At 33.2% G+C, this 13,300-nt stretch overlaps 2 protein-coding genes across 2 annotated transcripts; both read left to right on the top strand.

Annotated features, from left to right (window-relative positions):
* Positions 1-2,569: 2,569 nt before the first annotated feature.
* On the top strand, positions 2,570-4,351 carry LOC127245084 (dof zinc finger protein DOF1.8-like). The gene is made up of 2 exons (XM_051265728.1): positions 2,570-2,739; positions 3,327-4,351. The coding sequence occupies exons 1-2, from the start codon at positions 2,710-2,712 to the stop codon at positions 4,266-4,268; spliced, it is 972 nt and encodes a 323-aa protein (XP_051121685.1). The 5' UTR covers positions 2,570-2,709; the 3' UTR covers positions 4,269-4,351.
* Positions 4,352-8,906: 4,555 nt separating this feature from the next.
* LOC127244724 (nuclear speckle RNA-binding protein A-like) lies at positions 8,907-13,211 on the top strand. The gene is made up of 7 exons (XM_051265204.1): positions 8,907-9,150; positions 9,618-9,739; positions 9,837-10,089; positions 10,498-10,559; positions 10,650-10,731; positions 12,523-12,642; positions 12,756-13,211. The coding sequence occupies exons 1-6, from the start codon at positions 9,042-9,044 to the stop codon at positions 12,624-12,626; spliced, it is 732 nt and encodes a 243-aa protein (XP_051121161.1). The 5' UTR covers positions 8,907-9,041; the 3' UTR covers positions 12,627-12,642; positions 12,756-13,211.
* Positions 13,212-13,300: the final 89 nt, after the last annotated feature.

The following is a 13,300-nucleotide window of genomic DNA, read 5'->3' as shown; positions in this document are numbered from 1 at the left end:
TTGGAATAAACTAATTTTTTGTAAATAAATTTAGTATTGAAATTATAAAATGGACACAAATTTTTGCGTATTGATCTTTAAATATTAATTATTATATCAAAATATAGTATAAATTAAGAAAAAATTGTAAAAATAATTTCATTAGTGTCTTATAATATTAATAGGATATTTGTACAAAAAATTATACAAATATATTGATATTTTTAATATTAATCACAATGAGACAAAAAATAGATGTCACATTTAGAGGTGGGCGAATGGAGTATTAATTTATTATATTAAATATGAGTACAGTGGAAAATATAAGAGTGAATTAATAAAGTAGGATGAAACTTTTGATAAATTGAATGTCTAAAGGATTACAAACACAAACGAATTAAACACATGCTCACCAATATTTATTTATTCAATTTTTGGTCAATTTAATTACTTTTACTTCTAAAAATTTCTAATTTAACCCACAATTTTTCAATATCTATATCTGTAATATGTGATACCGATAACATAATTATATTATGTGAAATATTTGTATATGTATACTTATGTATAGGTGCACGATAGCAGAAAAAGAATTTTACAAGATAAATGTAGAAATTTCTAAATTAATAGTTTAAAATGATCTATATATAGTTAATGAAAATATACATATAGTTTTTCCACATCTTTGTACTTTTTGTGGCAAATTTTGATGGCTAATAATGTATTCTCCTTGTGAATTAAAATAAATAATATCTAATATATATATATATACATAAAATATTGGGTTGTTGAAAAAAAGTAAAACGGAAAATAGTAAAGCTTTTTGTTTGTTTATTTATTTATTTATTTTTTAATGACATGGGAACCCGCAGCCGCTACCCGAAAATGCACACTGGGTAAACCTCCAGCCCGGCCCAACCTAATACCCTGCAAACCAGGCCCAATTAGAAAATTACACTAGGCGAACCATGTGTGGCAGGTGACCTGAGGCATCGGGGGTTTGTATGTTTGTAAATATGGTTCATCATTTAATATTTTTAATTTCTTTATTTATCGACACTATCAAATTAAACGCATGTTTGTTGTTTGTTTTTTTTCTTCATCCACTAAATTATACTTGCATGAATGGGAATGAAAAACTAAAACATAATAACATTTTAATACAAAAGAAAAAATAATGTGTGGTATTTTGAAAAAAATGTGATAATTAGAAAATGAGTTTAATAATGAATGTATGATATAATGATAGTGACAAAATTGTTATTATATAGTCGTCTATTTGTGTGAAGGTGAAGTTGTAGTCGTAAAATTATAAATTCAGACTTTTGACACATTTTGATTTTGTACACAAGACCACAAATTGAAATGAATAATATATAAGCATAAAGTTTGATAGAGGATCATTTACATTATTAGATCAAATGCCTCCAAAATTTTATTATTCCGGCCAAAATTATATCACTATTATTCATTTTGTCATCCGTTAAACTTATGCAAAATTCATTGTTTGTTTGGAGGTTTGGATTTTGAGCTGGAATTGAATAGTAAAAATTTTGAATTTGAATAGTTATATGATGAGATATAAATAGGTGTTGATGTGATGTTTTAAATGTAAAATTAATTTTTAGTATAATATAAAAAAATAAAAAAAATATGTGTTTGATTCGATGTTTTTGGAGAGAAAAAATAGAATGAATAATGTATTTAAAATCCAATCCCCCAAACAAATATAATAAACTATTTTATCTCTACCGTAATTTTATTTCATTTGCTTTAACAAATTATAAATAATTTATCACTTTTTTTTTTTTTATTTATCTGACTATTTTTTAATTAATTTTCTATAATACCTCAACTTTATTTTTTTACCTATTCCTCCTTAGTATTAATATATTAAGGGTTTGTTTCTTTAATTTTGCCTTCAAAGTTGAGGTTTCTATTATTTGCGTTTTTCGAAGAAAAAAAATATTTATTTTTTACAAAACATTTCATTATACATTATTTGAATATCACATCAAAACCAAAAACTTTCCAAATTTATCAAGAAACATTCATATCCAATCAAACCTACATAATTTACATGGAGGGAGTTAAATTTAATTTTAAATGTTCACAAACATGGACTAAACAAACCCTAAGATGGAGTGGAGGTGATAAAAAGATTACAAAATGGCAGCCAAAAATGTGATCAAACTGATCATGATCATTAACACCACTTTGAAGAACACATATATATATATATCCAGCTTGTATAATATGCATATTATGATTATGATGATCTGTAACTTGCAATATGTAACAAAATATTCACAAGTGGACAGATGCCAATCCCCCCAACCCTAGCCTACTAGCTCGCTCTGTGTGGGTGGGGGGTGGGGGTGGGGTGCTTTTTCCCCCACTAGCAGCGGGAGGGGCACAAATGGCAGCAGCAAGACAACATATGGAAGCGCCAAACAAAACTTCCTCAAGTTGCTTTCTTGCTTTAATACCAGACCACCTATTGCGATCATCCACTCTCTCTCTCTAAATTTCCATCTCTCTCTCTCTCTCTCTCTCTCTCTCTCTCTCTCTCTCTCTCTCTCTCTCTCTCTCTCTCTCTCTCTCTCTCTCTCTCTCTCTCTCTCCCCCATCTCCTTTTCTTACAGGAACACTGCCTTTTCTCTCTCTACCTCATCATCATCGATATTAATTTCAGATCTCTTTCATCATCGATCGTCTTCCTTTTCTGCAATGGACACTACTCCTCTTCAGTGGTCACAGGTAATTAAACCCCCCCTCCCCTCCCCTCCCCCCTTAATTTTCTTTCTAGGGTTTTTGGAATTTTCTTGTTGATTGATCTTAATTACCTTTTCTCTATCTCTTTTGGCTGTAGCTCCATCTCAAATCCCATCTCATCTGATCATCGTCTTTAATTAAAGCTAACGTTAATATATATATAGCTTTACAGAAGATGAGATATCCCCCCAGTACCCACCCCCCCCCCCCACCCCTACTGTCTTTTGCTTTGAATTTATTGCCATGTCTGCTCATGCTTTCATGTGTAAAAAGCAGTATACTGCTGACCCCCTTCTCACCTTTTTCCCTTTCCCAACATCTGAAAAAGATAAAAGAGATTGCTTGGATCGATCAGACCCCATATATAAATATACGTACATATATATATATATATCTTTTTACACCATAATTCCAGTTTCTTCTTGTGTTCTTTTCTTGCTTGTTCGATATCGATTGCTTTCTGATTCTTTTAACTGCATAATAGTAATAAGTCATTTCTGATCTTTGCCTGGCTTAATTCTTTCTGACATATATATATCATTAATTTCTTCGAATTAATATTTTATTTCAAGGTCCTTAATGGCGGTGTGAGGTCAGTAGAAAACCCCAACCCCACCCCCACCCCCAACCGACCAACAGAGAAGAAACCGAGGCCAGAAAAGGAGCAAGCTTTGAATTGCCCAAGGTGCAATTCCACCAACACCAAATTCTGTTATTACAACAATTACAGCCTCTCTCAGCCCAGATACTTCTGCAAAGGTTGCCGGAGGTATTGGACCAACGGCGGCACTTTGAGGAACGTTCCCGTCGGCGGCGGCTCGAGGAAGAACAGACGCCCTTCTTCTTCATCATCGTCATCATCATCAACAACAACTTCGTCGTCGTCGTCTATCTTGTCTGCGTCGAAGAAATTAGCTATCCCTAATCTGAGCACGCCAAAAATATCATCCCCAATAAACCCTAAGATCCACGAGGGAGACGATCTGAGCTTAGGGTTTAATCATCAATCGATTCTCTACAATCGGGGATCTGATCAATTCGTTGCTCCATCATTCGGCCTTGAAGTCAGAAACTACCTGGGTATGCAGGAAAACCCTAATTTCAATTGCTCCAATTCTTCAGATCTCCCAATTATGAGCTCAGGAGGAATAATGATGAGCTCTCTGATTCCCAATTTGGCTCATCATCATCATGTTTCCAAATCGAGCAGCACAGTAGTATCTTCATCAGGTTTTCTGCCAGAATTGACGAGTGATGGTAAATCGAGCTTGTGCTTTTCACTGGATGGTGGGATTCATGATCAGAAGTACTGGTATGGCAATTTGCAATTGGGTGGACAGGATGACCAGACAATCGGCCAGTCTGCAGCAGGAACCCTAATTTCCCCCATTGATGATGATCACGCAGGAGCTCGAGGAGATGAATTGGAGGGAACAAGGGGAGGAGATTCATCATCAAATCATGGGTATAATTGGATTAATGGAATTCTGCAGGCTGGTGGATCCACCTGGTGAACAAACCCCCTTTTAATTAATTATTAATTAATTACCTCACTGTATCGACAATTTTATTATTATTATTATTATTATTATTATTATTATTATTTTGTCAGAAATGTCTATATATGCGTGTGCATTGAATTTATATGTGTGGGTATTGAATTTACGTGCATATTAATTCTGTTGGCTCTTTTAGGTTTCTGAAAGAAACATATAAGAATTAATTGCACGTGTAGTTAATTCTTTGCTTTAATGATCTGAACACATATTTTTGTTTCATTCATTCAAAACTCATTCTTGCCATTGGGTTTTTGGTTAATTGAATTAATACATGTGTACATTTATAAATATGTAAACCTTTCTTACAATTTTTTTTTTTTTTTAATGTGAGAATCTGCGGTAATTAAATCCCTGACGAATCTAATATTCTACAAATTAAACTCAACAAAGCAAGTCACACTAGACGAATTATGTGTCACATGTAGACCTGAAGACGTCGAAATTTAAATCTATGACCTCACGGCCATAAGTATAAATTGGTGGAATCATCCATGTACATGTACGTATTATAAGTATGCATTAATGATATATATATATATGTATGATACCCCGTCCATCAAATTTATTCTCACTTTTTTTAATCAATCCGTTAAATTTATTACATTACTAATTTAGAAAAATGACAAGTCATATTTAATTATTATTTTTTTATTCAACATTTTTTTACAACAAATAAAACTTGTTTTTATTACATTTTTTTTTTTTACTTTAATTTCTAACTAAATTTTCAATTATACATCAATTACTTTTTATTTTTTCAATAAAATATTATTTTTTTTAATATCGTAATTTTAATGGATGGGAGAGTATTTGCCTATTTGTGATTTGTGTTAATGAAGCTGATCATTACTTGACATGATGTTTTAGTTTAAATTTTCTCTCTCTCTCCCCTTTATTTTTTTTCTGAAATATAATTCATTAATGATGATCAATATATATGAAGGTTTTACTTTACATTTGTTTGTTATGTGTGTGTATATATATATATATGTATGCATGTAAACATGATATGCATGGTCCGGTCCGGTCCGGTCCGGTCTTGTCCGGTTCTGTCATGTCCACATATGTTTCTTCTATAGCAATTTTATTTATTTTTATTTTTAAATTTTAAATTGTATATTTAACCCAAATTTGACTTAAAAAATTAGCGCCGCATTTTAAGAATTTAAAAATAAAAATTCTGAAATTTGTTTGGATTGATGCAAGTCAAATACAATTAAATTAAATAAGAAAGGTCAAGAGAATTTAAAGACAGTTTATAAATATAAAGAAATCAGACATTATTTCAAAATTATAAAAAATTTGACTCCTTTTTATAAAATTATACATAGATTTTGTGCAATTTTATCTAATAATAATAATAACCTTTATCATTATCATTCAAGGGCTACAGACCCTCCAAGTCTCTATGCAGCACCACCCTAATGGAGAATATGGGATTTTAATTAAATATATATATATATATATATATTGTGTGATAATATTAAACTTCCTCAGGTCACCTGTCACATATGGTTCATCTAGTATGACTTGCTTGTCGGGCCTAGTTTACAGGATATTAAATTCGATTAGGGGAGTTACGGATTCTCATGTCATAAAAAATAATAATAATATTGAATGTTATATGAATATATACTTGTTCTAATATATTGATGTCTAGTTATACTGATTTATTTATGTGTCACACTAAGTAAATTATGTGTAACTCATAATATCATAGTTACAGGTTTGTTTATCTTATACCATCCGATCATCCTTTATGGGACTAGTTTGAAATAATAATAACAATAATAATAATAATGTTGGTTGGAAAATCTCCAGTAGTAAGTAGTAGTCTATTATATAGTAGTATATTCATACCTACTCTTCTGCAAAATTCAAGCCCGGTCCAGCCCATTAATTAAATTAAATTAATCATCGATCCAACTTAAATAATATTTTCCGTTCATTAAATTTTTCATTTATACTTGGAATTATTGTTTTTAATGTAAAAAATATTTTTATATTTGCATGTTTTTTTTTCTTTTATAAATATCATTATATTAGTATTATAAGACATTAATAAAAATATTTTTATCATTTTTCTTTATTTGTATTATATTTTAATATAATAATTAATATTAAAAAATCAATATACAAAAATAAAAATATGAAAAACTTTTCTAAATTTTTTTTAAGTGTAATTTTTTCTAATTTTTTATTTAATAATCAAATTTGCCCTCTAATTTGAGATTAATATTGTACGTAAACCTCCATATTATTATTTTAATTTATAATAATATATAATATTTTAATCTATAAATATATTATATAAAAAATAAAATATTTTATCTTAAATATTATTTTCGTTCATTTTTTTCTTCTTCACAACCATATTATAGTGTTAATAAAAATTGGTCCCGTAAGGGATGACCCGGTGGTGTAGAGGTTGGACTTGATATTGTAAGGTTCACTTGTCATACATGGTTCGCCTAGTGTGATTTTTTCGTCGGACCTAATTTGCAGGGTATTAGGTTCGGCCGGGGGTTTACCCAGTACGGGTTCTCCCACGTCATAAAAAAAAAAAAAAAGGTGACGAGAAAATTCTTATATTATTTTTTATACACACAGAAACAACCGTTCAAATAAAATTAAACTTGAAATAAGTTGAAACTAGAAATAAATAGTAAAAAAATAAAACAAATGAACATAACATTTTTGCCCCGGAGCCACAAAGCTGGTTCCGTCACTGTATGTGTGTGTGATGCCAGCACCGCAACACCGCTATAAACATACGTATATGTTACTCCCTCCGTCCCACATACCGTGTCTGCTATACTGTAGACACGGTATTTTAGGAGGGGTGTAATTAGTAGATAATTAAAAATGTATTAGCGAAAATAATTATTTTATAATATAAATAATTAAGATTAAGATAACTAATTAGTTTAATTAAAATTAAAAAAAAATAAATTAAAAATTTGAAAATAAGATTAAAGTGTATAATTATTTTAAAAAACAAAAATAATATAGAACGTGGGACGGACATAAACGACAACGTGGACAATGCTAAGTGGTGGGAGGGGAATATTACACAGCAAGGACACGGAATTGCATATATTTAGCAAATAATAATTTTAGCCAACCGACCAAGATTCATGTCTTTTGCACAAATCACATGCGCTTTTTCTCTCTCTCTATAATATATATAGGGAGAGAATATAGTGAGAGTGGGGTCCAGTCTCCAGAGGCCATTATATGTATGTATCTATGTATGTATCTGGCAAGCGTGCGCAACAACTGCTACCAAATAAAACACTTATAGCATTATATTATTATTGTATAAGTATATTTTATTTGCCCACTCCTTCTAAGTCTTCATGTCTTTTTAATTAATTAATTAATTATATATATGCGCTAATTAACAATGATTTCTTTGAGCTTTATCATTTCCTCAACCTTAATATTTAATAATAATAATAATAATAATAATAATAATAATAATAATAATAATAATAATAAAAGCTTTACTTAATGGTGGTTGAAATATTATTGTTACCAAATAAACAGTAGACAGCCCAACTTAAATAAGAAAATATGGGGTGAGAGAGGAGCCTTCTTATTGGGCCGGGCCAGCATCATCTATATCTATTTTCCATTCCGTGATAGACACAGAAGACAGTGTTATCTTGTTAATATAATTTTGTTGTGGATATTGGACATGGATAAGTCATGTCATTTGGCCGAATAAGCATATGATACAACATATATTTATATATATATATATATATATTTCAATATATTTATAATAGAAATATATATCATATTATAATTCAACATATGTTATTTTATAACACATTATATTATAAAATATGTTGGTAGATTATTCGATCAAATCAGCACTATGCTAACTTGGCCGGATGAACACAAGGTCTGCAGCATATCGAGAGTGGATGATTTGAACTGAAATGATTTAACTACGAGATAGATTTTGGAGAGTAGATTGACCGTGAGTTCAAGGGGTTGTTGCACTGCCTACAACTGTTGTAATATCTTCAGAATTGGGCCGGTACTAGGCCAACTCTCGTGGATGAGCCGGTACTAGGCTATCCGAGCTTAAATATAGATTAAAATGGATTGAACAAACTACTTAGGTTAACAATGTGCACATTTTTTTTCGATAGCGTTATTGAAAAAAATATAGAGTAGAGTTAAGCGTCTTTGTCATAAAGTAATTTGAAGATAAGTGACATTGTAAAGTTTCACGAGTGCTTAAGTGAGGATGAAAATCAAATTTTTTATTAAAGTATTTATTATTAGACTATACTTTCATTTTCTTTAATTATGATGTGTGATATTCCTTTTATATTAAACATATATTAAATACAAATTTTTTAAAGATAATTTAGTGGTGTTGGGGTGGTTTAGAATATTCTGAAAACAAGATGGAATTATTTGAAAATATTAAAATTGTAAAAACATTTTGGGACGGGCTAATAAAACAATAATAATTATTTTTAGTTTTAACGGCCCAATACAACACTCTTGAGGCCCAATAAATCTGGTCTAGATTAGACCCATTATAGAGCCCAGTATGCTCAAGCTTCTCGTGCTACCTCTGCGAGAGTATTTTTCCATAGCGCAGGGAAGGCAAACCAGGAAGGAGAATCCGAATACCTAAAGCCATCGCCATCGGCAGAAGCTCTTAATTTTGATCTTGCTCGTCTCCCCGTAAATTCAAGGATAAGAATGGCGGATGCTTACTGGAGGTATGGGGATGGTCGGCAGCAGCAGCAGCCACAGCCGCAGCCGACGACTCTTCATTCACACACCGTGAAGCGACCCCGCTCCGACTTGGGTAATTGTCTGATTAATTATGTATCTGTTATGGGGTTAGTGTGATTCTAATTATTTTCTGTATTTGGGTTGTGGTTAGAGGGGCGAGGGTTCGATAGTTTAATCGAGTTTCCCCTTTTTGTACGAACCTTGGGAAATCGAGGGTTTTATGACACGGGCGCCGTATGGTAGAGACAGGAATTTTAATAATTTGTTTTTGTGTAGAATAACGTTTGTGATTAAGTTGATTGAGTATTTATCTTGGAGATGTCGGCAAATCGAATTGATTGATTTCAGCCTCTAGGGTTCCTGTCTTGGTAAGTCTGTTCCTATGATTAATCACGTAGATCATATTTTCGTGGTGCTGTTGGAGAGTTATGTACATTTAACACTGCCTTAGTTGGGTTGTTGAGGTTTTTGAATGCGCAAGTAACATCTACTGAACCTCTAATTATGGTTTGCTTATTGATTTTTTTTTTAAATTTACAGAGATGCCCGGTAGTCATGACTTGTCGAGCTACTATCCTCATGACAATGATAGGGCAGGAACACGAGTGGTCAGGGATACTGACTCCATCAACGCATCATATGATCGCTACTTACGCAGCGCTGTAAGAATTTGTCTTCTTTTTATTTTGAATTTGAGTTTCTCCATTTTTGTTGTTGCGTTTTATATGGATCTTAAAACTTTGTGGTTCTATGTGCCAGCAAATGTCAGCATTTGGTAACGATTCAGGAAGATCATTGAGCAGTGGACCTCCTCGACATCTTCAAGTTGATGATCCCCGTGGCATGGCAATGGGAGCATCAGAAGCAGTATTGGATGTAAAAACTCTGCCTGTTGCAGTGGAACGAAAGCCTGAAAGATCACTCCCTCCTGAACGTCCACTGCCTCCTGATGCCAGCAGCACACTATTTGTGGAAGGCTTGCCTGCAAACTGCACTCGCAGGGAAGTTTCTCGTATCCTTTAGGTTTTATAATTTTTTCTTTCACATAGTTGCTGATGGCATATGGCATGCCATGGTGAAAAGACCTTAGAGCCATGATGCTTGATGCATGGAAAGTGTGCATCATATCAAAGATCAGAACAGGATTGTGTGTTATAGTTAGTCCTGTAACAATGTGAACGAATTTTATGTAGTAATAACTAATAAAAACAATTTTCAAGTTATGATTATTTAACTACCAATATTAGATGCTCAAAGCATGCACCACAAGGGTGCTTAGTAAAGCTAAATTCATAGTATAGAAGATGGAGGCTCGTGTCTCTAAACTATCTCTGTTACATACCCTTCACCAGCTGTGCCCTTGGTCACTAAGTTCTTGCATTGTTCTATACTGGTTTTGTTCTTTAACTTAAGTGTGCAGATATATTTCGTCCTTTTGTGGGCTACAAGGAAGTAAGGCTTGTGACTAAAGAATCAAGACATGTAAGCACTTGTTTGGTTTAATGCCATATGATTTGATGGTTGTTTTTAATCAAATGAATACTGTTTGAACTTTGAAATCAACTTTTGCAGCCTGGGGGTGATCCATTGGTGCTTTGCTTTGTTGATTTTCAAAGTCCAGCGCATGCAGCCACAGCAATGGATGCTTTGCAGGGTAATGCACATTTTTACTTTAGATATTTATATGCTGTGACTGAGATGCACATTGGGTTAGTCTTCTTTGTTTCCTTAAGATGGTTAGGAGTGTTATTGTCCTGTGAATGTGTAAAATGTAAAATTGTCCCCGTTTTCATTTTTCTGTTACACGAGTGTTCAAGACATCTCCAAGAACAAAAAGGTTCTTCATATCTTATGATTGAATAAACTTCATCTGGTCTAAGAGTTTCTCTTCTTACCCTTAAAAACTATTGGGCATGGGTGCCTATTTACCCATTTAATACTTATGTTTGGGCTGACGTTGTTTCATGATTCATCACCCTTCTTCCATTACATTCTTGAAATGCCTGATCCTAGCCGACTTATTTCTGACCTCCACTGGCCCTTGTTTTGCAATTTTTCTGGGAAATAGGCTGCTGCCTCTTTTTCCATGACTTGGCTTAGGGTCTGCAATGCATTGAAGGTTGTCCCATCAATTCTTCGCGTGATTCTATTGACTACAATGTTGGTTGAACCATGAACTCTTTTCAGCCTAATGTTCTTAAGAGCTTGGTGGGAAAAATAGAAATATCAAATGTTTCTTCTCTAGATGTTGCCCAGTGGCATAATATTTTTGAGTATGTTTCTAATTTATTAGGAGTTGCAGGTCTAACTGTTGTGAAGTTTAATTTTTAAAGGAGAGTAAAAGTATCTTGATTAATTTGTTCTATTTATTGTATAATTCATGTGACCTCAAGTAAGGACCGCTATTGATAAAATAATGAGGACGGTCAGCTACTAAGCACCATAAACTTAGGGCCTGTTTGGTTTATAATATCTTCCTTAATTTTCTGGTTCTTTTGTAAGAGGAATGCCATTGATGCCTCCACCTTTGTGTTCGATTATGACTCTACTGCCTTCTGAGTGAGCCTGAACACCGAACACCTATTTTCACAATCTATATGAAGTTTATTCTTACTATGGTAGTTTCATTCATTTCATATGATTATTTCGACACAACTACCTTTTGACTATGCATATGCCTCGTGGTGTTTTCCTCGTTTGGTTCTCGAGAAGATTATTTATTGGAACACAGTGTTCAAGTCTTCAAGATTCTTGGAGTTAGAATGGTTTGGTGGACCTGTTGATGCAAATTTGGTTGGCTTATTACCTAAATCGAACATCAAACCAATAACGATCCGTTGCAGTTTTTGTATATTTTCGTCTCAACTCAACAGTGTTAGTACATCAATGTTTGTTTACCAGACAACTTTCGATAATCAGCCTTTCATTTCTCGGTGATTCACTATTCACGCGTTATTGATGCAATTTTAATATTGCTATGCCTCTGCCTCTGCCTTTAGAATAAGCTTGAAGAAACATACTCTTTTTACTAATTGATGATTGTTTATCAAAATTATTTAACTATGTTGCATAAAGCATTCATATTTGCTCAAACATCATCTGATTGTCGTTCAATCTTAAAATTTTTAGTGACATCTCTGTTTGAGGATTAAATGATGTAAAATATAAAATGTAATTAAGAGCTGCATAAATTATGAACTTTACATTGCCTCGTTTTTTACTCTGCGGTGTGCCTACTCCGTCTATCAAATGTTACTTCTAACTAATCCTTTATGAAAAGATACATTCTTTCTATACGATATACTCGATGCACTTTTTGTTTTGATTGCGCGAGCGTCCAGTTTAACAAGAAACAATAGTGAAATGAGGGTGGGGACATCGAACTAATCCTCTTGATTCAAAGCAACGCCAGTCGGAAGCATAAACGTCAAGCTGAATCTTGCAGGTTATAAATTTGATGAGCACGACCGCGATTCTTCCAACTTAAGGCTCCAGTTTGCTCGATATCCTGGTGCAAGGTCAGGGGGCGGGCATCGTGGGAAACGATGAGATTATGGTTCAACAGGTGATGATTGTTATCTATCCGCGTTTGGCCATTAAAGTGTGGTCATATAGGTTTTTACGAAATTGAAGATGGTCAATAAATCGCTCTGAACGTGAAACAACGCTTCTGTGTAGGATCCTTTCTGTGACAAGATTACGAGTCGTGAATCACAACCTTGGCGTTTCATGATATTTTGCTGATGCTTAGGACTCAGCGGGGGGTTTTACGTCTATCAGACACGGCTTTATTGATTCCTGCCGCCACCTTTCATTTCTCGTTAGTTTATTTTCTCCCATATATACTTGACTGCAGTGTTGCCTGTTGTCGCCATATTTACAACTCCTTTGTAATAATTGCTAGTAATTTCGTGGCTTCCTCTTAGGACCGCTGTTTTATAGTGTCCATCAGTGTAAGAATATCGTGCGTGCATTACAGATACCTTGCTTTTCTGATGATGGTTGTAATTACATCTCATCTCTCCCATCATGGTGTAGCTAAACATGGCGGCACAGATGCCATTCCGTGTGTTGCATACCCTTGATGTGTCTTATGAATCTTATTTTATTCAATTAATTGTGGCTTGTTTCCAATGTTCTTCATTGAAAGTAATTTCCAGCATAAATACTCACTATGGATGTCATTTTGCTCATGTGCTTCACAGCAGGGGAAGATGAAATGT

This window comes from Andrographis paniculata, unplaced genomic scaffold, assembly GCF_009805555.1.
Source record: "Andrographis paniculata isolate CXL003 unplaced genomic scaffold, ASM980555v1 Contig21END, whole genome shotgun sequence".
Lineage (NCBI taxonomy): Eukaryota > Viridiplantae > Streptophyta > Magnoliopsida > Lamiales > Acanthaceae > Andrographis > Andrographis paniculata.
Note: the sequence above shows the minus strand (reverse complement) of the source record. Positions and strands in the feature narration are given on the sequence as shown.